General features: G+C 33.7%; 1 protein-coding gene across 2 annotated transcripts in view; it reads right to left on the bottom strand.

The window, feature by feature from the left end:
• The window catches only part of ARHGAP15 (Rho GTPase activating protein 15), an 818,783-nt gene that overhangs the window by 651,741 nt on the left and 141,331 nt on the right, over positions 1 to 25,711 (bottom strand). For both annotated transcript variants that reach the window (XM_031963678.1, XM_031963679.1), the window contains exon 5: positions 19,448 to 19,535. In XM_031963678.1, the coding sequence (XP_031819538.1) occupies positions 19,448 to 19,535 (88 nt within the window). The remainder of the gene's footprint in view (positions 1 to 19,447; positions 19,536 to 25,711) is intronic.

Genomic DNA, 25,711 nt, shown 5'->3' with positions numbered 1-25,711 from the left:
CAGCAAGGAACAAGCTATATCTGAAACCTGAAAATCTGGCTCAATTTAATATAGAATATCTGATTTGTAAACTTTGGAACTCCCTCTGTTTCTTGTTTCTTTAAACAAACAAATAACAACAAAATAGTAGTCACTACACAACTTAGGCCAGATGGTTTATGTGACAGTGATAAAAAAAAAATACATTTCATTAGGCTCTTATATTATGAAATTAAGGAATTGTCCAAATTTATTGTAAAAAAATTTCAACTTATTTGTATATAATAATCTTTTAACAATTCTTATTATCATTCTAAAATAGCATAGGGATAATAATAAAACCACATAATAATAGTTAGCATTTATATTTACTATATGCCAGGCATAAGCGCTTTATAATTAAAATTATTATACTTATTGTGATCCACACAATGACCTTGAGAAGTAGGTGTTACAGTTTAGAGATTTTTTAAAAAAGAGTCTATCTTTTATATATGAAAGTAGCACTATTGATTCACCACTATAGGTATAAGGATGTGGACTTTGAGTTGCTTGATTAATCTGAAGCATAGATTGTAACAGTGAAACAGAACTTTCACTAATGGAAAGTTAAGGGATAGTAAGGATTTCCTAATGATACAGCCCTGATCAGTGGTTAGATGTATTTACAGTTCTCTAGCTCATTCTTTATTATGAGTACCACTATGATTTAGGACTGCCTGTACCCAATAGGCAGTATAAATTGGACAAATACAGAGTGAAATTGAGGCAATATAAAAACATAAACTATCAATAAAAATCATAAAAAGAAAGAATTTCTTTTCAATCTGGACTCTGTATAAGAAATATTTCACACCATTGGTAAAAATCTTCTGTGAATAAGGATTCTCATGCTTTATGAGTCTCTCAGTCATATCTGGGACTCTCAAACCTCCTAAGGTAAGGATTATAGAATGTGATCTAGACTATTTCTGAATCATTATATCATTATAGACTCTCCTTTTTGCTGTATTAAGAAAGTATACCAGGGTTGGTACCCCCCACCCAAAAGATATCTTTAAGAAAAAGGCACTAACTCAACAAATTTCTTCCCTTGCTGTCTTCCTGTGGGTCAGCATATGGCTCATGACAGTGGATAATCATTCATCTGTTTTAGCCCCTAAAAAGGGGTATAAAAGGGTCAGTATTTTTCTATTGATAAATAAGGACTATCCAAGGTCAATAATTCTGTAGTTTGTCTTGTAAACATCTGGCTGCAATAATAATTTTTCCTTATCTTTATATATCAAAGCTAAATTTTGTCTCCTTGTATAGTCTTTCATACCAAAGTCAAGATATGATTCACCTGTATACAGTAACAATTCTAGATTTCTTTAATTACAGGGCTAAAAGTCTTATTTGAGGAGCAGCTGGATGGTACAATGGATAGACCACCAGCCCTGAAGTCAGGAGGACCTGGGTTCAAATGTGGTCTCAGACACTTAACACTTCCTAGCTGTGTGACCCTGGGCAAGTCACTTAACTCTAAATACCTCAGCCAAAAAAAAAAAAAAAAGTCTTATTTGATATAGTAAGCAAATCATTGAGTAGTTATATCTGTCAGATTAGACTATATGATTTTAGCGTACATGTGGTAAATACCTTTTATAACTGTAACCTTTAAGGCTGTGCTTAATTTAGTCAAATGCTTGTAATCAATAAATAGCAGAATAATATATTCAGTACGATCTCAGTCATAAATACGACTGTGAAGATGTGCCTTGAAATAAACAAGATTCTTTAAAAGACTTCATGTTAGTGTTTTGATCAAGGATCCCATTCATTCATACTGAGACTATTTTCATAAACATATTGTAAAGATGAATAAGTAACTACATAGGTTAACAACTAGGAGAAACTCATAGCTTTCCAGTTATTTTTTGGGGGGAAGAGGGGTGAAGGTAATGAAGGATTAGGGGTTTAGTATTCTTCGTGGAGTTTCCATTCTTTTGGAAGATTTCCTTTTATGAAATGCATTGTAAATCAATATGTAAAGGCTTTAAGAATTAAGTTATTTCTAATACATATTGCATCTTTGTGCATTTGATTAGGTGAAGCTATTGCTGAGTTTTTTTTCAGTCCAATACAACTCTTTGCGACTTAAGTTGGGGTTTTCTTGGCAAGGATACTTGAGTTGCCAATTCCTCTCTATAGCATTTTATAGAAGAGGAAACTTAAACAGAGTTAATTGACTTGCCCAGGGTCGTTCAAATAGTAAGTGACTGGGGCCATATTTGTACTCGGTTCTTCCTGACTCTAGACCCAGTGTTCTATCCCTGTAACATGTAGCTGCCATTGAAGTGGTACAATCCAAAAATCTTAACTTCAGGTTTCTCTGATAAACCAACAAGTTGATAGAATACTGAATGCAATGAACCATAGCTTTACTGAAATTCTTGCTATAAATAAATCTAGAAGATATGTAGATGATTCTGATAAGTAGAATAATAACCAACAGTTCCATGAAAGCAGCAAATAGAGTAATATCAATAGTTTCATCAACAGAAACTTTTCCCATCATCAATAAGAATGGATTCCTATTTTATTATGAATAGATCTGCTCTATCTAACGAATGCTTGTTCTCCCCTTTCAAGCTTCCTCTCTCAATTCTTTTGATATAATCAGGGTTGGTTTGTTCTTAAGCCAAGTTCCTAAGAAAAACTCTTACAATCATGTTTTATCATTATTGGAAACTTTTAGCTCTAACTAGCAACAAACTATCTGTTATTTAAGGGCCAAAGAAGCTTACAACCAGAATATTAGGCATTATATTTTTAATGTTTTTGGTTTTATAGTTGACCAATGTATTTGGTCATCTATGAAACACAGTATAGAATTACATCCAGTGCAGTATGGCCCCTTCCACTTCTCCAAAGAACCACATAATGGCAAAAAAACAAAAACAAAAACAAAAATAAAAACAAAAAAACATTGCAAATTATGCTGAAAGTCACAGTTCTTAGTCTAGCTATAAACACTGATTTCTGTATTGTTATTCTTAATGTGAAACCTTTGTCCAATGACCAATAGATTGATAGGTGAGTAAAGGAAGTGAACAACATACTTATATATATTCTCCCTCTAAATGAACTGGAACACTTAAATTTCTTTTGGCTATATTAAGCAGTTTGATAAAACTAGCTCCTTTAATCCTTTAATTTGCCACTCATGAGAATTTTTGAGATGTGAAAGGAATGGCAAATCAAATTCCCCTGCTGTTGAAAGAGCAAAGAATGGAAATTGGTCTCACAAATATAATAAAAATTATCATTTTATGGGATACCCAGGCCATAATCACTTTATTCCTAGCACCACCCTTCAATATCCTGACTTTTCTACCTCCTTGTTAGCAAATTGCTTGGATATGCTTCTCTTCTAATTGAAGAATCCCTTGCCTCAACCACCATTTCATGGAGTGCTCAGTCCCTCTTCTAACTCTCTGAACTTTTTTACTATAGGGTTTACTACTTTATGGATACCCTCCTAATTCTTCCTTTGAATCCTCTTTCATGTGCTGTCTTTTTCCACTAGAATGAAGATCCCTTAAGGGTTTGCTTCCATTTGTAGCAGGAGGACTTAGTATAGAACTTAGCACATAATGAAAATTTGATAAATAATCTATCCATAATAATAATAATAATATCACTAACACTAGAATCACTACTGCTACAATTACTACTATTGCTGCTGCTGCAAGTGCTGCTGCTGCTGCTGCTGTTGCTACTATTACTACTACTGCTACTACTACCTCTACTCTTATAAGCTTATATTTATATAATGCTCATTTTATGCTTTCTGTGCATTTCATATACTGATGTATGCAAAAGTCCTTTAGAAGAAATGAAGTAATCCTCATAGACAGCCCAGGGTTATAATCTCAAAAATGACAATGATATCTGCTCAAATCCAAGGCAAATGGCTCAACATCACAGTAATACAAGGCTATATTCCAATCACTGATGTTGAAGAGAACAAAGTTGCTTAATTCTATGAAAATTTACAGTATCCCCTATATTATGGGGAAAAAGATAACATAAGGGATTGGAATGCTAAAGTAGGGAATCAAAAGATAATTGGAATAATAGGCAAGTTTAGCCTAGGAGTATAAAATGAATCAAAGCAGAGTCTGATACAATTTTATCAAGTTAACTCACTGTTCATAGCACTCTGTTTCAGCAGCTCAAAAAGAAATCACATGGAAATCATCAAATGGTCATTACTACAATCAGAATGATTATATAAGTGAAGAAGCTCTATGCAGTCAGATCAAGACCTATAGCCTGTGGTTAGGATCATGAGTTTTTAATTGCAAAATTTTAATTTTAATTGAAGAATTAGTAGGTGAGTTATGACCTAAATAATGTCCCTTTTGTATATGTATATATATATATATATATATATATATATATATACATATACAAAAGGGACATTATATATATATATATATATATCACTTCCATTGAGGTAATGAAAAGATTTAAGGGATTAGATCTAATAGAGTGTACAGGAGGCATCAATCAAAAATAACCCAAAGAAAAAGAAGAGCAAGAAAGCAAAATGACTGTCTCATGAAGCTCTCCAAATAACTGAGGAAAGAAGAAAAGCAATACATAAAGAGAAGAGGGAAAGATATACCCAATAGAATTCTAGAGAATGGCCAAGAGAAATAGAATTCTAGAGAATGGCCAAGAGAAAGGTTTTCTTAAATGAACCCTGCAAAAAAAAATAGAAGAAAAAAAAATAAATGCTAAAGATAAGAGATCTGGTAGGAAAAATTGGAGATAGCAAGGGAATGTTTTATGCAATAATGAGGATGATAAAAGACCAAAATGTCAAAGACTTCATAAAAGTAGAAGCCATTACGAATTGTCAAGAATATATAGAACTATACAAGAAAGATCATTGATAATCATAATAGTGTAGCTATGAATCTATTATCATACATCTTAGACAGTGAAATTAAGTGGGCATTAGAAAGCATTACTAACAATATGAATAGTGGAGGTGACAGAATTGTAGCTAAACTATTTAAAATTCTAAAAAATGATGCTGTTAAAAGTATTGTAGTCAATATGTCAGCAAATTTGGAAAATCAGCATTGGCCATTGAATTTGGAAAAGATCAGTTTACATCCCAATCCTTAAGAAGGGCAATGCCAAAGAAGGTTTAAACTATCACACAGTTGTGAATTCCACATACAGCAAAGTAATTCTTAAGATTTTGCAAGATAGGTGTCAGCAATATGTGAACTGAGAATTACCAGAAGTGCAGGAGGGTTAATGAAGAAGCAAAGGAATTAGAGACCAAATTGGCAACCTCAGCTGGATTATGGAGAGAGTAAGAGGGTTCCAAACAAACACACAATGTTAGTTTCATTGACTACAATAAAGACTTGAAATGTGTTGATCACCATAAATTGTACCAACTTCAAAAAATTGATAGTACCAGATCATCTTGTTTCCCAAGAAACTCATATATGAGTCAAGAAATGATGGTTAGAATTAAATATATACAAATAATTGGTTTAACATTAGGAAAGGAGTGTAACAAGGCTTACTTGTCACCTTTTTAATTTAACTTATGCACAAAATACATAAAGCAAAATGCCAGACTGTGAATCAAAAGCTAGAATTGATTGCTGGGAGACATAGCAACAATCTCAGATATGAAGAAGATACTACTCTAATGGCAAAAAGTGAAGAAGAATTAAGAAACCTCTTAAAAAGGGTGAAAGAAGAGAGTATAAAAGCTGGCATGAAGTTTAAGATAAAATGATAGCAACAACAATACTAAGATTATGGCATCTGGTCCTATTAGTTCCTGGCAAATAGAGGGAGAAAAAATGGAACAGTGTCATATTTTATATTCTTATGATCAAAAACTCACTGGAAATGGTGACTACAGACATGAAATTAAAAGATAGTCCTTGGAAGGAAAGCTATAACAAGTTTATATAGAATAAAAAAAGCAGAGATATCACTTTGCTGATAAAGGTCCTTGATTTTTCCAGTTATACTATATAGCTGTGAAAGTTGGACTATCAGGAAAACTTAATGTTGTAGAATTGTCATTTTCAATGTGGTCCTGAAGAAGACTTTTGGACAATGAAGGGATCAAATCTGTCAATACTCAAAGAAATTATTACTCTATTCATTAGAATATTGAAGGTGAAGCTTAAATACTTTGGGCACATGAGAAGACAGAATTCATTGGAAAAGGCTGGGAAAGATTGAAGATAAAAGGAGAAAAGGATGACAGATAATGAAATGGAAAGATAATGTCATGGAAATAACAAACATGAATTTGAATAGACTTTGGCAGACCCTGTAGGACAATAAGAGCCTGGCTTACTATGGTCCTTGGGATCATATTGACTAAACACTCTATGCCAGGTGCTTTACAATTATTGTTTCATTTAATCCTCACAAGAAATCTGGGAAGTTTTACAGCTGAAGAGATTGAGGCAAAAAGAAGTTAAGAGTCTGAGGCTAGATTTGAATTCAACTCCTCCTAAAATCAGGCCAGTCACACTATACATTGTGCTATCTAGTTGCCCATCCATCTATCTATTTATTTATCTATCCATCATTTCATGGGACAGTTGGCCATCTCTAGTGTATCTAAATCTACAATCCTGTGTTATTTACATGTTCATGATGAGCATAAGCAAAATGGTATTATATCATTTCTGCCAATATTTAATGTAGGAATTGAAATGTAAAGGAAAGACAATAAACATTTATTAAGTATCTGCTGTATATTAGGCACCATGCAAAGCACTTTAAAATATTATTTCATTTGATCTTTATAACAACTCTATGAGGTAGCTGCTACCATAATCTCCATTTTACAGTGGAAGAAACTCAGCAGACAGAATTTAAGTGAATTTCCTATGATTATATAACTACTGAGTATCTAGGATGGGAGGGAAAAGGAGGGAAGGGAAGGAAAGGGAAGGGGAGGGAAGAGGAGGGAAGGGAAGGTCTAGCATTCTATTTACTGCACCACCTAGGTGAAGAAGAGAACTATTCTATGAAAAACTTGGCAAGATCAATCCAACAAGCATTTATTAAGTACTTATGGTCATCCAAGCTAAGGCAACATATATCTTGAGAGTTAGTATCTTCAAAGTGAAGTTGGGCAAAAAGGAGAGCAGTGAAACTATGTTTCCATTATAAGTTTGAAACATATGCTTCACTATATCAAAATGAAGAAATCAGAGTTTGGACTGCCCAAAAGATCCTTGTTTCTAACTTCCTTAGGTAATTATTTCATAAGTCATTAAACATTTTAATCATTTTTTAAATAGTTATTTTGATATATGAGAAAGAACTGATTAGAATATAAGCCACTTGGTGGCAGGAACTATATCACTTTCACATTTGTAGTGCCTAGCACAATGTCTAGCTTTTTTTTACGGGGGTCCTCAAACTCTCTAGCACATAGATATTCAACAAATGTTTTTGGTTAACAGCCAATACTCATATCTGATATGTAAGTGGTTCTTTAAAGTTCATAAAATACTTTATGTTGCCTCATTTGATTCTCCAAATAACTCTATAAAGTAAATGCTTCAGGTGTTATTTATTTATTTATTTACTGATAAGGAAAGTAAGGAAAAGACAAGATACACCTTCCTATATTCACCTGGTTTCAAGTCAATGCTATCTTCATTATGCTATGTGCTTCTCAAAATAGAGCCATCATTTCAGGGTTGCTGGCTACCTGTTCAGTCAGAGCATTATCAAAGCAGATGTCAAAATCAAAATCACACTAGAAGAAAGGATAATGAAAAGAAGCTCTGGTATACACTTGTACCATCTCCCATCTATACCACTTAAACAATAAATTATGAGTAGAAAAAAGTAAAGAGAATACTACAATGAAGATGCAATGAATTCCCCCAAAATGTTCTGTTTAAATTCTAGAGCATCTTACCACAAGAAAAGATATGAAAACCAAAGGCAACATATTCCTTGTTTAGAATACAATTTCATTTACAAAATATTATGGATAATGATAGAATCGTACAATTAGGGAAATTGTACAATTGTGATAGAAAAACCTCAGAGACATAATAAATTCTTCCCATAAAACAAATAAAGAAATAAATACTTTTACTATGAAGGGATACACAAATAGGAGAGCAATCCTCACATTATTCTGGTAGAAATTTACTGGAAGACTGAGCTAATTTTAGAATTCCATAACCACAGAAGGCTATGAAGAATTTGGAGAGAATTCAGAGAAGAACTGCAAAGATGATGTGTTGTCATTTTGAAAGCCATACAAGGAAAAAGCTAAACCATGAAGAATTCTTAGTCCTACAGAAAAGAAGGGGTGATTCAAAAACAGTTTGTTAAGCATATTACATTTTTACATAGAAAATGGTGACCAGCAGATCATCTTCACTAATGTTTCACTAAAATGGTATAGATTTAAACATGACATTGGAAACTTTGGTTAATGACAATATACAAAACTAAAGGCCTGAAATGAATCATTATACTCTGAACTGCATTTTTCAGAAAAACCTAGGAAGTCTTTGTTGGGAGAGTATTTGATCTCTTCTGGAAACTGGAGTCACCTAGTACAAATTTATTTGAATTAAACCCCAAATATCTAAAGCCATTAAGTTAGTCAGTCAATGAATAAGCATTCTTAAGCATGCTTTGCACCGTGCTAAGTGCTAGGAATACAAATAGAAACAGGAAGAAAGAAAATTTCTGCCTCCTAGCAGTTAACATTCTAATGAGGAAGACATCATAGAAAAGGTTGACTGAAAAGGGACATTATGGGGATTTGAGGGGAGGAGGTATAGTTAGAGAGGGCATCTGGCACTGGGTAAAGTAGAGAAAGTAGGTGGAGATAAGAAAATATGAAACATAACTAGAAATACATCATTGGCCTGAGCTTCAGAAGTTCTAACCAATCAATAAGAAGATGAGACCTTGGGTCTGGTCAGAGAGTACTGTCAATATGCAAAATACAAAGATCTTACTAATAAATCCACATAACACACCAAATCAATGTGTATCTGTGTGTGTGTGCTTGTGTACTTGTTGCCTTTGGTGGGGTTGGTAAGGTCTAAATCTGATTCCATCAACTTGGGAAATTCTCTGTGAGGAAATTCCTATAGCTCATTAATTTTTAGAAGAATGCCTGTAACATTGATAAATTAGGGGTAGATAAGTGGTTCAGTAGATAGGTAACGAGTCAAGAAGACCTGAACTCAATTCTAATCTCAGACATCTCCTATCAGTGTAATCCTGGGCCAGTCATTTAATCTCTTTTTTGCCCTTTATAAATGTTAATTATTGATGATGATGATGATGATTTGTTGTTGTTGTTATGGGACTTGTCCACAGTTACATTGTATGTATGGTGAGACTTGAAACTCTATTTACTTGACTCCCAGCTATTCATCACATCACACTGTCTTTTACAACTTTATTACTAGTAGTTTGTATTCTAGAAAGTAAATGCAGATTTTTTTCTGTCATTTACAAATGTGAAACCTAAAATCAATTTTTTAAATCTGATAGTTTTACTCCTACCAAACTGATCATGTAGGAGGAAAAAAAAACACCAAATGTCATTGGCTTAAAATTGCTTGGGAGAGAATGTGAGATATATATTTACATTCTACATATTATTCTGTGCATTTTAATCAGTTGTTTTTTTTGCTTTTTTAAAAATAATAATACATGTTGACATAGTTGTTACATTGTCTACTAACCAATTTTGCTTTCACTTTGTATTAATTTGACTTTGCATTTTTAAAATAATTCTCTTATCTGTTGTGATCATATCAATTTTTTTTAAAACCTCATACTTTTTGCCTTTCATGTGGAAGACCACTTACACTTAAATTTGAAAAACATGAAGGTTAAGGATATAATAGTTGTTTACAATCTGGAATTACTGTTATATATTTAAATCCCATTGAGTTAGTAGAGATACAAAGCTATGAAAAGAGAAAAAAAAATTACTATTTTTTTTTCACAATAGCCTTGACATCTTGGTCACTGTTGAAGGAACCAGAAGGTAAAAATGCTCTGCTAACATAAAACAAGACAAAACAAAACAAAACAAAACTCTTTGTTTTGGTACAATCTCCTACTGATTTGTTTGCTGATTTGTGCCTTGAGTCAAAGTACCCAGCACTCATTCTTTTAGAATATTGATTAAAAAAAGCATTTTCATTCAGTAAGTAAATTTTCAGAAGGACCAATAACCTAATATTAAATACCCAAGAGCAAATACTTGCTCAGGAAAAAGAAAAATCAGTGAATTTCAAAAAGTCATTTTTTAAGCATGCAAGCATATTGTATCACATGACCAACTATAATTCAGTTGTATTACTTTGGCCAAAATGATAAACCTCAGAGAGTCAAGCTTTATAATGAAAATAGATCTCTGGGACAGCCTAAGGTGAAGTTTGCTTAAGGATAATACACTATTATCCATTTATGTAGCATCATATCAATTTCATAGGTTTTTCTGGTTATTAAAAGTCATGTAAGATGCAGTATTTATGGTGGTTAATGATCAGATCTGGAAAAAATTATAAATATCCATCTATACTGTATAATGCAAAGAACTAGACCTCATTTGTATTATATCAGTTGCTTGATTTAATTTTTGATTAGAAAGAGGTTTTTGTTAATAAAATACAGGAATACATTATCCTCTCCTCTGCTTTCCCTCCCTTTCCTCTTCCCCTTAGGTTTTATGTTATCATTTTGTCTAATTATTAGAAATGATGAGGCCATATGCTAGTGTAAACCACAAAATGTTGGGGAGGAGTAAGACCATATATTTAAAATTGAAAAAATTTTCCTCAGTAATAACTATCCTCTCCACTCTTCTCCCCCTTCCCCAAATAGGATCTCTTATGTGAGCCTAATGTGAAAAATAATCTATCTCTTAATAATCTGATATTTCTTCAATAGGATGATGAACTTGATTGGGACATTTCCAGTTTCTTTTTTGAAGGCATCGAGGTAAGGAAAAAGGTACTCTTTTTGTAAAGATAAAGAAAGATATTCTCTTTGTAAAACTAAAGTCTTCCCATATTCACTTTGTCCACAATATTTAATAATTAATGAATAGTTTTCTGATTAAAAACTATTTTGATCTTTTTGCTAAATCATCATTTTATTGTCATAAATAACTTCATTTTGCTATTAAAGTCATACAATATTGAATGAACATTGATTTTATTACATTATTTAAGTAATGCTTGCGTTCACTCTTCTTGGAAGTAAACAATATTAAAAAAGTAAACAGATTACTTTAATGAGCCCTTTTATATTATTCCTTTTTAGCCTTCAAGGTTATGGAAGGATGAATGGTTTTAAAGAGCAAACAGCACATTAAATGTCTTGAAAAGTTTTCTTTTATTCAAAGTAGTATTGTTGATTTCCTATTGCTATTAAAGATTTTTGAGTGTTGCATAAGATATAATTTTTAAATACTTTTAACATATGTTGATTATTCAGAACAGTATGAGTAATAAATTATCTCTTTCAGGGGCAAGTTAAGCTTTTAATATATTTATAATGTTTCTGAAATTATGTGGTGTGTTATAATAGTGTTATCACACTCTCTATGCAGCCTTTGACATTTTAGATTACCCTTGTGTTCTAAATACTCTCTCCTTTCTAGGTTTCATGACACTGCTCATTTACTTGGTTCTCCTATCTAACAATTTCCTAGTATTTGTTCAGGTCATGATTACTAACCTTGGTTATTTTAGTCCCTTTTTCCTCCTTTCATGCTATCGCACGGGGGAATGACATCAGCTCCCAAGGCTTCAGTTATCTGAATTAAGATGTTCCCAAGGCCCCTATCTCTGGCCTGAACCTCTCCTATGCTCAGATCTTGTATCACAAACTGTTCATCTCAGGCTGAAGGTCTCAAATATTTCAAACTCAACAAACCCAGAATTAAAACTCATGATCTTTACTCCTCCCTCCCACATGCCTAGATTTCTGTCCTCTTCCAAATTTTCTGTTACTACTGAAGGTACTTTTATTGTTCCAGTCTTCCAGACTTCCTTAATGATATCCTTGCCTCCTCTTTCATTTTGACTCTATACATCTAATTTGTTAAGTCAAGTCTCATGGTTTTTCCTACCACAAAGCCATCTGAATTAGCTGTTACCCTGGTATAAGCCTCCATTGCATTATTTGTGGACTATTGCAATAGCCTTCTGGCTGTCACTCTTTTCTCAATCCATTCTCTATTTAACTATCAAAGTGATTTTCCTAGAGTGTCACTCCCTGGCCAATAACCCTTAGTGGGTTCCCCAAATGTAAAATCTACTTGTCGTTGAAAGCCCTTCACATGCTAGATCCTTCTTCCCATTCCAGTCTTCTTCCATTTTGCTCCTCTTCCTACATACTATGAAAGAAAGGGGTATTTGGGACATTTAAGGAAGACCAATAGCTCTGCCAAGCTTTTTTCAGGGCTGCTCATCTGTCGTTGATGCCCACCTGGCACTCTAATCTTGCCTGTGGCACCAAGAAGTCTATAGTTGCCATACCTGGTAAACCATTTCATCAGAAAGGCTCCATCACTTTAAGGGTAAACTGATAGTTTTAAAGGCAGCTGAAGCAGGTCTTGTGGAATGCTTAATGCTTGGTTGGATGTTGGAGACACCAAGGGTGTCACTGCCTCCTGGGTCATCACCAGTTCTTCTGACTTTTGTCATGCCACTGGACGTCAATGACCAGAAGAGGGAATGAGCTTGACAGTTTTGTGTGCCCAGTGAAGTCATTGCTCCTTCTGCCATATTCTTTCAGCTCCATCCCCGCCCCCCCAAACTCTTGCTTAATTCACGCCTATGGGTTGGCTGAAGCTTCCTCATCCCTGCTACTCCTTAATCTCTTTTCAGACTACTATAAAGGAACCTTTCTATTGCTTGCCCTGTTGGTACAATTTTTCACTAGATCTTTCCATCTGGTTCTGTTGAGGACCTTTTCTCTTGAGAAGCAGACTGGTAGAAGGGACCTGGGTTCCAAAAGCACCTCAGATACTTACTATGTGACCCCAGCCATGTAATTTTCCATCTCTGTACCTCAGTTTCCTCATCTAATAAATTAAGGGGAATAAAAATGGATATTAAGGTTCCTTCCAGATCTACAGTTACAATCTTATCTTTGAATAAATTTCCCTAAATCATCAACCTTTTGCAAAAGCACTTCCTTCACTTCTTCAAATTTACTGGATTTAAATTTGCTTTCTTCTACTACTTTGATTCAAGGGAGAGAAGTTCATTCCTATTCCATCACAACTCAACATTATCTCTTCTCTTAAAATACATACTATTTACCATATATGCTCCACAATGAGTCAGTCACCAAGCATTTAATAAGTACCAATACCTGTGCTAAATACTGAGGATACAAACACAAATAAAAAGGAGAGTCCCTGTCTTTAATGAGTTTATATCCTTCCAAGGGAAGACAATATATAAAAAAGGGGATCTAAAAATTGAGAGATAGTGAGGGGATGGTAGCTAAGTCCAGAGAATAAGGGATGAATGGTCCAAAATGGAAGCTCTAAGAAGAACCCACCAATGGGAGAAGTGGCCAGAAAGATTGCAGTAAGGAGGCAGAGGAGGCAGAATGACATAATCCTGACTATGAGTGACAACTGCTTTAGGATTCTGCAAAATGGCGGAGTCAGGAAGAATCCACCAATGAGAAGGGGCTTGTAAGAGCAGCAATCATCAAGAGGCAGTGCAGTCACTAATTCAACATTGTCATCTACCACTTTCCAAGATGATGTAGCATCTGACTCACAAACCTTTTCTCTACTCTATTTCTTGTCATCATACTTAAGAACTACAACATTTGCTTCAGTTACTAATGCAACACACTGTCTCTTTGCTCTCTTCAGCTTCAATGATTATATTACACCACACTATTCAACATTAGTTACTTTTATCTATGAAGAGGAGAATTAATACAGCAGGAAATATGCTGAAATAACTTCTTCCTAGCTCTTTCAGTCTCATCAAATAATCTCATCTCCTACTTTTTAGGGAATTCTCATCCAGCAATTATTCCTTCAATTCATTTTCTTTTCCACTCTAAAAGTTTGCCCTCCTGAATTTTTTTTTTTTTTGCTATTTCTAAGTCTGTCCTTTTCTTTTCCAAGCCTAACAAACTTATAAGGTGTTTTTCTGCAAACTGTAGCCCCTCATTGTGTTAATTATTTCCTTTTTTTAAAAACTCATCAATAATTTTTAAAAAAGAACAATTTTTATATGAATTAATTGATGCTTTTTATTTTGATAGAATTTTCAAACAAACACACTTGAAACAATATGTTCCCCAAGAAAACATTTTATTATTAATAGAAAGGATCACAAGATCATAGATATAGAGCTGAAGGGAAACAAGATAGCCACATAGTATAAACCACTTAATTTTGCATAAAAGGAGACTGAGGTCCAGAGAAATAAAATGACTTGCCCAAAGTTATACAGGTAAAAGTTCCTCTGAGGACATACTCAAACATTATTTTCACTCAGGCATTCTGGGCTGTGTCCTTTAATTTTGGCAGTGTACTACTATTTTATTTGACCAGAATTTTATTATTTCTCCAAATATTGTTATGGCCACTGCCTATGCCATTTTTTTTTTTTTTTTTGGCTCTGCTTCCATCATTTTGCATTACTTCATGCAAGATTATCAATATTTTCCTTAATTCTTCATAATTTTTAAGGTTTTTGGTAGAGTAATATTAAATTATAAATACATATAATATATTCAGCCATTCCCCAATTGTTAGGCATACATATTGCTTCTATCATTATATCATTATAAACAATGTTTCTATGAACAATTTTTCTATGTGTGGGTTTTTTTCTTTCTGTCAGTTTCTTCTCTAGAATATAGTCCCCAGTGGTAGAATCTTGGAGTTAAAAGTTATGATCAGATTGATAACTTTCTTGAATTATTCAAATTGTTTTCCTAGTAAAAACCAATTCACAATTTTGCCTTCCCAAAATCACTTCCAAAAAGAGTATTTTTCATCTTAAAGAACCCTTTGTTGTCAGGTGATTGTTAGTTGGTATATAAGGGTTGTTTGCATTTATATTTATTATCAGCTATTTTAAATGTTTTAGGTAATTGTGTACAGTTTTCATTTATTTTGATAATTATTTCCTTTGATCACTTCTCAGAATGGTATTTAATCTTATTTAGTTATGCCAATTTTGTATAGATATTATACATTGACATTTCATTAGAGATGAATATAATCATTTTTTCTACTCTTATTCTAATTAAATTTGTTTTATTTTTGTGTTTAATTCCATATAATTAAGATTATTGTTCCTTATCATTTATGTTTTGAACGCATATGAATATCATTATGAATTATATTTTCAATAATTTTTTATGGTTTGACTTTTTATACTAGGATTATCTATCCATCTAGAATTTACTGTAACTTTAATTGAAAAGCACATGTATAGAAATAGACATAGACAAATAGTTAGACAGATAGGTAGATAGATAAGCCATTCATAGAACCTGACTTTTTAGCTCAAAAGTCAGGCAATTTATGCCCTTACTACAACTATACTATTCACAGATATAAAGTTTGTTAAATTCTTCTTCATATCAATTAAATGGATTTCACTCTCTAAAATATTTAAAGAGATGGGATACCAGAAAGGAGTGCCTGGATTCAGACTCTAGCCCCCAAACTATGCTCTGGGCACATTTAGCCTGTAGGCATCCTGAACTTTAAAGTTTAAAAATGAAAAGATAACCAGAAATTCATATTTGCCAGTTGTCTAAGTATAAATTAATCTCCTGGATGTTTATCTGTATATTTCTCTATGTGAGTGGATTAATGAGTTCTCTGCAACTCATTCTTATTCTCAACATTTCTTAAGCAATCACTGTGTACTAGACAGATTGTGAAGTATTAAAAATACAAAAAGAGGCAAAGGATAATCCCTGCCCTCTAAGCGTTTACTATCTAATGGGAGAGACAATAATCAAAGTAAGTTATTTACAAAATAAGTAGAAAATAATTAAAAGAGAGAAAGCACTGAAATTAAGAGGGATTAGGAAAGATTTCTTATAGAAAAGATTCTGGAGAAGACCTAGAGATTAGGAGTCTGAAAGAAGGAAGGAGAGCATTTCAGACATGACAGTGCCCAGAGCCTAGAGATGGAATATCTTGTTCTTGGGGACAGCCAGGAGATTAGTGTTTCTGTATCTAAGAATATATTTGAGGAGTGAAGAGTAAGACTGAAGTACTAGGACTGAAATTTAGTATTTTATATTCCTAAGAAAGTCAGTGAGCTTCTCTCAACCAAGTTTTCTTAAACTTAAAGCGGGGGTTTTAGATACAATACTCTCTAAAGCTCATTGGAATTCAAAATCTTCTGTCCTCCGTGCATGGCATTGTCTTATATTAGTTACTAGAAATACAAAAAACAGAAACAAAAACAATACTAGCTTTTGCCAAGTCTATTGTGAAGGTATGAGAAGTTCAAAAATAAACAAATATCAGCTAATTCAAGGAGGAAAAGAACTATCTTACAGCTAAAGGGGCAAGAATGGCTTCCTATAGGTAAGAACAGTTAAACAGGGGCTTTAAAGAAGCCAGAGATACTCAGAGACAGAGGCAAAGTTAAAGTGTATTCTTGGCAAAAGCACAAAGATGAGAGATGAAGTGTTGAGTTTAGGGAACTTCTAGTCATTAGATAAGTTTGGTTCGAACCCAAAGTACAGCACGGTGAGCTGGAATATAACATAGCTCTGGAAAGGTAGGAAGGAACTAGATTATGGATGACTTTAAATATCACATTAAAGAGTTTAAATTTTATATTAGGGAAAAGATAATAAGCAACACAGAATGTGAATATATATTTTCTTTTGAAAAGGGTTTTTGCTGATAGTTTTCTTGGACTATTGTCTATTACCACGTTTAGCATTTGAGTACCTCGATTGCCCAAATGGACTTAACCATGTCATTTGGTAAAATTGATCACGTACATATCTTTTACATTTTCAACCCCTTTCTGTCATCACCCATGAGCAGTTTCAAATGACTTCTTGGATAAAAGGGAGGAATTCCTCTTTCTCCTTCCATTTGTACCCTTAACCCCACTCCCAACAACACATGCCAGCATGTGTGAAGTGGGTAAGAACAAAAATCCTGAATGTTTATCATAAAATTCTTACAAAATAAGCCACATTATCTTTAATCAACATTTGGCAATTGGTATATCATCTCTTTGAAAAAGGGATTGGTCAATGTGGTTGATCTTGTTACGGCTCTAATACTAATTTAGAATCAAATCCAAGAAGACAACTAGTAAGACAATTCAGACTGTATAAACAAGAGCTCTTAATTCACATCTCTATTACCAGAGCTCACATTTAGTTCCTGCCCTGAATTCCCTTTGAAGACAATGAGTGCTTGGGAAAAAAAAATAATAAATAAATAAAGGCATTGAAAACAGAGCCAGGAGTACTTTGTTAGTACTGCCAAGATATGTTTACCAATTTCTTCTTTCTTCTAAAAGTCAAAGAGTTTGAGATTTTTGCAGCACTTCTGAAGACACAGTTGCCTTTAAATTGAAGAAACCTAATTAGTGAGCTGGGTTTTTAAATATTCAATATAACTTTAAATGGAATTTTGTCCCACCTGGATAAAATTAAGCAGTTGATAAGTGCATCTCCTGGTAAGAGAGATTTAAAGGAGTGGAGGGGGAAGGGAGGAGAAACTAAACTAAACCAAATGCTTTAATTTGGAACCTAATCTCTCCCATTAGCCCAGCACATTCATAAAAACTCAGCTCCAACAGTATTCTTCTCACTCAGCAGGACAAAGATGATCTTCTCAGCAGCAAAGCATGAGCAATGCAAACAATTTCCCTTTATTTCTCTACATCCCCATCAGAATACATTCAAAGAAAAAGCCAAGGGAATAGCTTTAGAATGGGAGGTATTTTTTTTTTCCTCCTGCCTTCAGATTGCCCTTAAGGTTACTTCATTCCCTTAAAAGAGATTATCTTAAACCTGGCCAAAAACAAATAAATAAATAAAACCCTCAAACTGACACACATTTCTGCAACAGTCAAAAGTAGCTCACTACCAAGTATATTTAATTTATTCATAATTAATTTCCTGATTGGACCACATCAAAACTCTGAAACCAGCTGGCCACTTGGGGATAAAGGACTATTGCAATTATCAGAACAAACCAAATGCCACCTTTTGTTCTTCCTCCAATCTCCTCCTTTAATGAATGTCCCTTAGTGAATGATTTTGTGTTTCCCATTTAAAGAGGATTACATAGGAAACATGACTCATGGCTGGAGAGCAGAGAACTCTCCAACATTTCATTACCTGCCAAATATAAATTAGGTTATTGTTTTTGACTCCTGCCAGGCATGCACCTTTCCCAGCTACCCATCACTCCAACACAGTGTGGCAGGTTAGCTCGGCCTTGGGAGTCATTCACAGTCAGATTCTGTCAAGTGTGTCCTTGGTCCTTCTGCAGCCGCATGCTCTCAGTGACTTCCTTTGTGCTTATGATAGCGTGTAGGAGTCTGCTGGCCACAGTATCCCTATGACAGCACTGAAGGGCTAGATATGCCATTACTGTTTGTGTTCTGACTGTCAAATTTCTTAAGACAGACATCTGTAGTCTCTCCTCCAGGTACAATACTGAGGGACAAGAAATTTTACTTTTTAGTGGCTATCAGATAAAGGAATTGTATTAATTGCATTAGATGAAGACAAAAAATATTCAGTGAAGTGAGCTGCAAAGGGTTCATGTCATGGTTAGATTAAGACAAAAAAAAATCACTTTGCTAACTTACAGTGTTTCCCCACTGGTATAACCTATATTAAGGTGCCATTTATAAACAGTTGATTATTATTTATTAATGTATGAAGCGCTTTATTGCAGACAGGATAACAACTTAAATTCATGTATTAAAGATGCACATACATGGTTTAATACGATTTACGTCTCATAATATTCTTTACAACAGCTTCTCATAGCCTCATCCATTAAGCATTTATTACTAATGCATTTTATAACATACTTTATAATACATTATTTGAGCAAGTAGGTGCATTTAGCAATCATTTCATAAATAAGAATAAAGCATTTATAAATGGCACCTCAATTTAAAGTGTTACCTTCATTTTATTAGATAGCCACTCACCATTCATCTCCCTTTACAATTATTCTCCAAATGCACCACTTAATAAAACAGACACTAAGTTCCATTCTCTCTTCATCTGATTAAAAGTTTATTGAGCCATTTCCTGAATCTACTTTCAGATGTTAGAGGCTTAAAGGGATGGTGAGATTTTTGATGATACCAAACTTATATATTTCTGAAAAGATGAGAGCAGTCAAGAGATAACTACTTACCAGATTAGAAAGAGCTTGTTGCTTAGATTCTTTGTAGAATTCTATTTTCCGACTAGAAAGGACAATCCAGGAAGTAGACCAGTTTTTCCTTTAAAAAATAAAATCAAAATAAGTTTATGGACTGAAGAAATCATATCATAATTATTCTTCTATGTGTTTCAGTATGGATACAAGCAGGATAATTTTAACCAGTTCTTCAAGATGTTGTCTATTAAGTGTTGATCAGTAAATATTCAAGCATCACAGTGGTAATAGGAAAAGAATTCCATAATAATAAAAACCTGGGTGCTCTCTACTCTCTGAACTCTTCCCTTTCCTTCTGGGTGAAGGGGACTTTTCCCTCCTCAGTTGTCTATAGCACTTTGCACTTTGTATAGCACTATGGACAGATCTCTTTTATGCTTGCATCATAGTTATTGGCTTGAATGTCTTCTATTATATACTAAGTACCTTGAAATCACTTTATATTTGTTGAATGAATGAATAAAAGTATTTTTTCCTATAGACATTTTCCTCTAAACTATTAATAAGCAAATTTAATTCTTGAATCCTCCTAAAATCTTGACTTTTTACTAGAAATAATCACTTTTGTAAATGAGAAAGAAAAGAATATGACCAATTTTATAGCAAGACAATGGTAAGGCAGAAATATAAGCCATAAAACTCACCTCTACTATAAAAGCTGATTTAGACCATAGGTCAGGATTCAAATTAGACACATTTTCAATATTTTTTTAATTGTACTAAAAGTAGTTTTAAGGACAGAGATGCTGGAGAGTACTATGAGTTGCTCTCAAGAAGACATACAGTGATAATTCATAATATATCTCTCCAACCAATCAATCGTCCTGAATTTATAGCATAAATTGTAAGAGGAGATAATTCCCAAAGGGTAGCCAGTCAATCCTGCCTGTTAATATGGAACCCCAGGATGATTTTATTTTTAGGATTCATGGAATGAATCCTGAAAGAAGAGAACTTCATTGACATTTACTTCAACATTTCCTCCTTCTCCTTCCCATTCTTTTTCAAGATGAGGAAACTGAAGTCAAGAAAAATTAAATAACTTCCAAAAGTTAAAAATTCAGGTCAAGATGACAGATGAGGTAACTTAGTTCCTAACTAAATGCTTTTCCTAATACATCATTTTTGCCTTTTTTTTTTTTCCATTTTAGGATCATAAAATAGAAGGAAGCATTCAATTCACACAAAGGACAAAGAAGTTTTTAGAAATTATTTTAAAGGAGATCCACATGAAAATCTACAAAATATATTTGTAATTCAGTTTTACAATACTTTACCTTCCATTTTTTCTTTTTTATTTGAACTTATTAGCTTGATTGAAGACTTACTGACTAAATAAAAGCAATCTTTTCAAAAGGAAATTTGCTCTTGAATTTTTCAAACTGTAAAATTGGACTAAACATTCAGGGAATAGTTGTGTCTTGGGCATTTGTTGCACATAGTTTACAAGAACTACATAGTCTTTAATTCACTCCAAGTCAAGTTTTGGGTTTTTTTGGTTGTTGTTGTTGCCTGCAGATTCCTGGACTTGAAATTATGCTCTTCCTGAATCACTTAATTTGACTGTCCTTTGCATGAGGTACCATGATGAGAAGGCCAATGCACTAAATGTTACAGATGCTCACCTACCAAATTATGACTGACTAGAGGTATGCTGCTTCTGCCATGCTGTGGAAGCAGCAGAATAAGCTAAAAATTGATCATCAGGATTTAAGATCAACACTGTATGGATATCTTGTGTGGGAAAGTGGTGGCTTTGGGATATTGCTGGTGAGACTTCTCAATACTTAATGTGGCTTCTTGTTTATTTAGTTGTGTGCTTTAGGCATACTCCTTGTGCTTCAGTATTGTGTCTCATGATGATTAGTCATGAATACATGGATCTGGGAGTAGCTAATTAATTGAAGGAAGACTTTGGTACTTTGTAACATCACGGAGAGCCAGACAGGAAAAGTGTCTTTTTTCTTTACTTTTTCTTTTTTTTCATGGCTCTGCATTTCAAGACTGTAAGGCAACTGGACAATTTTAGCAACAATGTTTTATGCTTCAGCATCTTTTTTAGCATGAACCTTTTAATTTAAATTTAAAGAATTACAGCATAACGGTTTTTCCTCTTCACAGCATTAGCTAAACATCTTCTACATATGTTGGATTTTAGCACACATTCTTTATCTCAGATTCCCAAATTTAAAAGATGACTGTACAAGACTTTGTGGTTCACACTTTAAATTCAGGTCAAAATAAATTATTTTTAATATTTTTGCTGAGCTTGTATCTGCATATTAAATACATGAATAAGATCAAGTTAATACAACATGAATAAGATCAAGAAGTTTATTCCCACAATAAACTTACAATTTAGTAGGCACAAGTATCCAAATAACTATACTACAGGGAAGAATAAGTACCTTAAAAGAAATACCAAAAAAAAAAAAATCTATGAAACTCTAGGTAAGGGAGAGATTACATTTTTGAGGGATATCAAGAACTTGATAAAGTGACATCTGAGCCAAATCTTAAAGGATGGGCAGGATTTCAACTGGTAGAAATGAGGAAAATACTTCTAAGGGACAGGAATAAATAACATAAGAACACTGAATAAGAAGTAGAGAACCATGGATTGTGCTTGGGGAAAAATAAATAATCCAATATGGCTTCATTATAGTGTACATTTGGAGAAGGAGATGGCAGTAACAATATTTGGAGAAATAATAAAACTCTGGTCAAATAAGATAGTAGTACATTGCCAGAGTTAAAGGATATGGCCTAGAATGCCCAAGTGAAAATAGTGTTTGAGAATGTTTTCAGAGTAACTGACACTTTTTACTGGTATAACTTTGGGCAAGTCATTAAGTGGGTTATACTGTGTGGCTAATTTGTTCCCCTTCAGCTCTATATCTATGAACTTGTGATCCTTTCTATTAATAAATAATCCAGTATGACTTTATTACAGAGTATATTTGAAGAAGGAAATGGTAAACTTTTTCAAGAAAACACAAATAGGTTCATTAGACGATGAAACAATTGAACAAAGACACATTTGGAAAAAGTTGTAGGATGTGAGCCTTGACTATTGCATGGAAATCCTTTATTGTTTTATGATTTAACATATTCTCAGGTATTTCTTATATCCTGCTCACCCAAACCTTCAAGCCTATACTTTCTCTTCCCAGTCCCTAATTGCCCCATACATTCTTTACTGAGAATATTCAAGACATTTATAATAAATTTTCTCAACTCTTCTCCTCTAAGTCTCTTATTCTTTTAATCCATCTCAGAAGAGACTTTTAATCCTGCCAAAGCTAAGAACCCTACCTGTATCCTTAACTTTCCCTCCTCTTTACTCGGTGATCTTGCTCCAGCTTTCCTTCCTTTTCATTCAATTCAATTTAATAAATATTTATTTCAATACCTTTTATGTGTCAGGCACAGTGCTAAGCCCTGGGGATACAAATAAAAAAGAAACAATTTCTGCCCTCAAAGAGCTTACAATGTAATGGAAGAAGATAACATACAAAAGGAAGCTGAAAAAGTTTAGAATTAGGTAGGAGAGCAGACCAAGGGGAGAAGGAGGAAAGATTTTGTTCTGTGGAGTGAAAGCCAAGAAGAATTGCTGATGGAGAATAGTTACCAGGGAAGTTTTGAGTCCTCTATTAAGGGAGGTTTAGTGCTCCGGTCTCTAGCCTTCCAATTAGAGGGGAGAAGCAACTGAGGGTGAGTTGAGAAGGCATAGAGTATATAAACCTTTCCATAAATCCTAAGTCTCTCTCCTCTGGGCTCTTTTTCCTTATCCTACAAATATTCTCAGATTTCCCCCATTGTTTAAAAAATCCTCTTCTTTCCACTACTCCTTTAAGCATCCCATCTTAACTCTTGTTTTACCTCTTCCATGATGTACTTCCAGAATGAATACTCCACTTGTTCCATCTTCTCATTCTTCTTTCATTCTTTCCTGTACTTTTTATAATATAAGATTCTTTTTCCACTGCTCTATTTAAACATTTCTTTCCAAGATTAATTATGACTTTTTCTTCCTCTAAAGTCAATGTTATTTTTTCTGTTCTCTTTTTTTATCATATGCATTATATATACTACATATGTGTAGTGTATGCATTAAGTGTATATTATTTATATGGTATATATGTATATCCATGTAATATTTGGCAATATTTTCTTACAATTTCTTCTCTCATGGTTGTTGTGACATTGCACTTTCAAGGTTCATCTCTTATCTTTCTGACCAATTCTTCTCAGTTTCCTTGAGTCTCCCTTTACCCATGCCCATATTTATATGGGAACCCTAAGATTCATGTGTTGGCTCTCTTCTCATTCATTTTTATTTATTCAACTATAATGATCTCATCTACTCTCATAGCTTCTGCTTCTGTCTTACATTTAAATATGTTTGCAACTTGGTGTTCTTGTAGTTCCATTTTTCTTATATTCATTTGGAACTGGGCCATAGTAGGCGCTTAATAAATATTATTTGGTTAATACAGATGATTCTCCAATCTCTAGCTTTATCTTCAGTTCTCCATAGCTATAGATCTGTATTTCAAAACGATTACTGGATGTCCCCACTTCAATATCTCACTGATTTCTCATACAATGTCTAAAACAAAATCTCCTAGCTTTTCCATTTGAGCTTCCTCTTCCCCTAACAACTGTATTTCTGTTGAAGGGATATCACTACTCTTTTCTCTGTAAACTAGTTTCAAAAGGTAAGATTCCTCTCTGACTCTGCCCTCTCCCTCCAAATCGCTGCCAAGTCCTGCCTATTCTTCTAAAATATCATTTCCATTCAGACCTTCATTGCCTGTTGCATGCATTGCTAAAATGGCCTCCAAAGTAGAGCATCCAGACTCTCAGTTTATGCTCTTTCCAAATGATTTTCACATCCCTATCAAGTGACCTTCTTAAGACAGTGTCCTGATTATAGCATTCTTCTAAGAGAAAGCTTTACTACCTCTACACTGCATCATTTCTTGGTCCTGGCATTCAAGACTTTGGCCATTCTACTCCATACTACCATCATGTTCCTTGTTCTAAGCACCATTGAGCTATTGATGTAACCTGAAACTGCCTTAATTACTTCTAGGTCTAACTTTAGGTTTCAGATACTTTTTCACCTTGTTAGAAATCACAGTTGTCCTTTCTGAGTTAATTTTTTTCTTGACTTTTCAAGAAATCTATGACTTTCTTTTTTTCTAACTCAACAATATCTGTCCCACTTGCCTTTATGTCTAAATGGCCTTTTTGATCTATGAATTACTAAGTTTTTCAGAGTGCCTACTTCGTATTAAGTACTGTACTAAGTTCAATGAGACATACAAAAAAGTATTAAACACGACCTCTTCTGTGAAGAAGCTGATTGGAATCCTTTTCCTTGTTTAAGAAAAGCTACATGCTTAACCTGGCATAAGTACTCTGTAAGACTGAACCTAAGTTTAGGCTCATTAATCTATGGCTATCTAGAATCAGAATTTTACTTTGAGAGAAGGCAGTGTTATCATTTTATTATTTCTATATTACTGGAAATGTTCCTGAACATACCAAGTGGGCAAAGTTGAGACATGAGTGCTAATTGCTCTCTCTCTGAAACATACTATATCAGGGAATCTATAACTTCAAAAGAGTCGGACCAATTCTCAGAAGCCGATTAAAGAAACATTTTCCATATCATTTCCCAACAAATTGGTGAAAGCACTAGACACTACAGTTTAGAAAACTTCTCTTCACTAGGAAATGTTGTTTAAATTCAAATTTAATTTAAATATAACAATCATTAGGTTAAAAACAAAATAAAATCAGTCAACTACAAATGAATAGAGAAATGAATCCTTACCAAGAAAATTAGTTCACTGTGTTTGTGAGGAAGAGTATTGCATCTAAAAGAAAATGCTCACAGATATCTTACAAAAATAACCTAGGAATGAACTGAAATAGTGAAATTTAAAGGCAAGAAAAAAATCTATTTACTACATATAGCCTTATAGAAATTTTTTAGCAATCTACAAAATGGACACCGGAGGGCAGCACATTATAACACCAACATTGATCACATTTGCTCATTCTAAGCTGAATAGAATATGTTCCTCAGAACACACTCATTACCTGTTCCCCAAATCCTTTACATTTCTGTTAAAAAATTGAATAGTTGAGGAACTCTTCTTATTCTATCTCTATTTTACTGCCATCACCCACATCCACTTCTTTTGTCAGGAATGACAGAACAACAAA

This window comes from Sarcophilus harrisii, chromosome 3 (assembly GCF_902635505.1).
Source record: "Sarcophilus harrisii chromosome 3, mSarHar1.11, whole genome shotgun sequence".
Taxonomy (NCBI): domain Eukaryota; kingdom Metazoa; phylum Chordata; class Mammalia; order Dasyuromorphia; family Dasyuridae; genus Sarcophilus; species Sarcophilus harrisii.
This window is presented reverse-complemented; position numbering and strand designations above follow the sequence as displayed.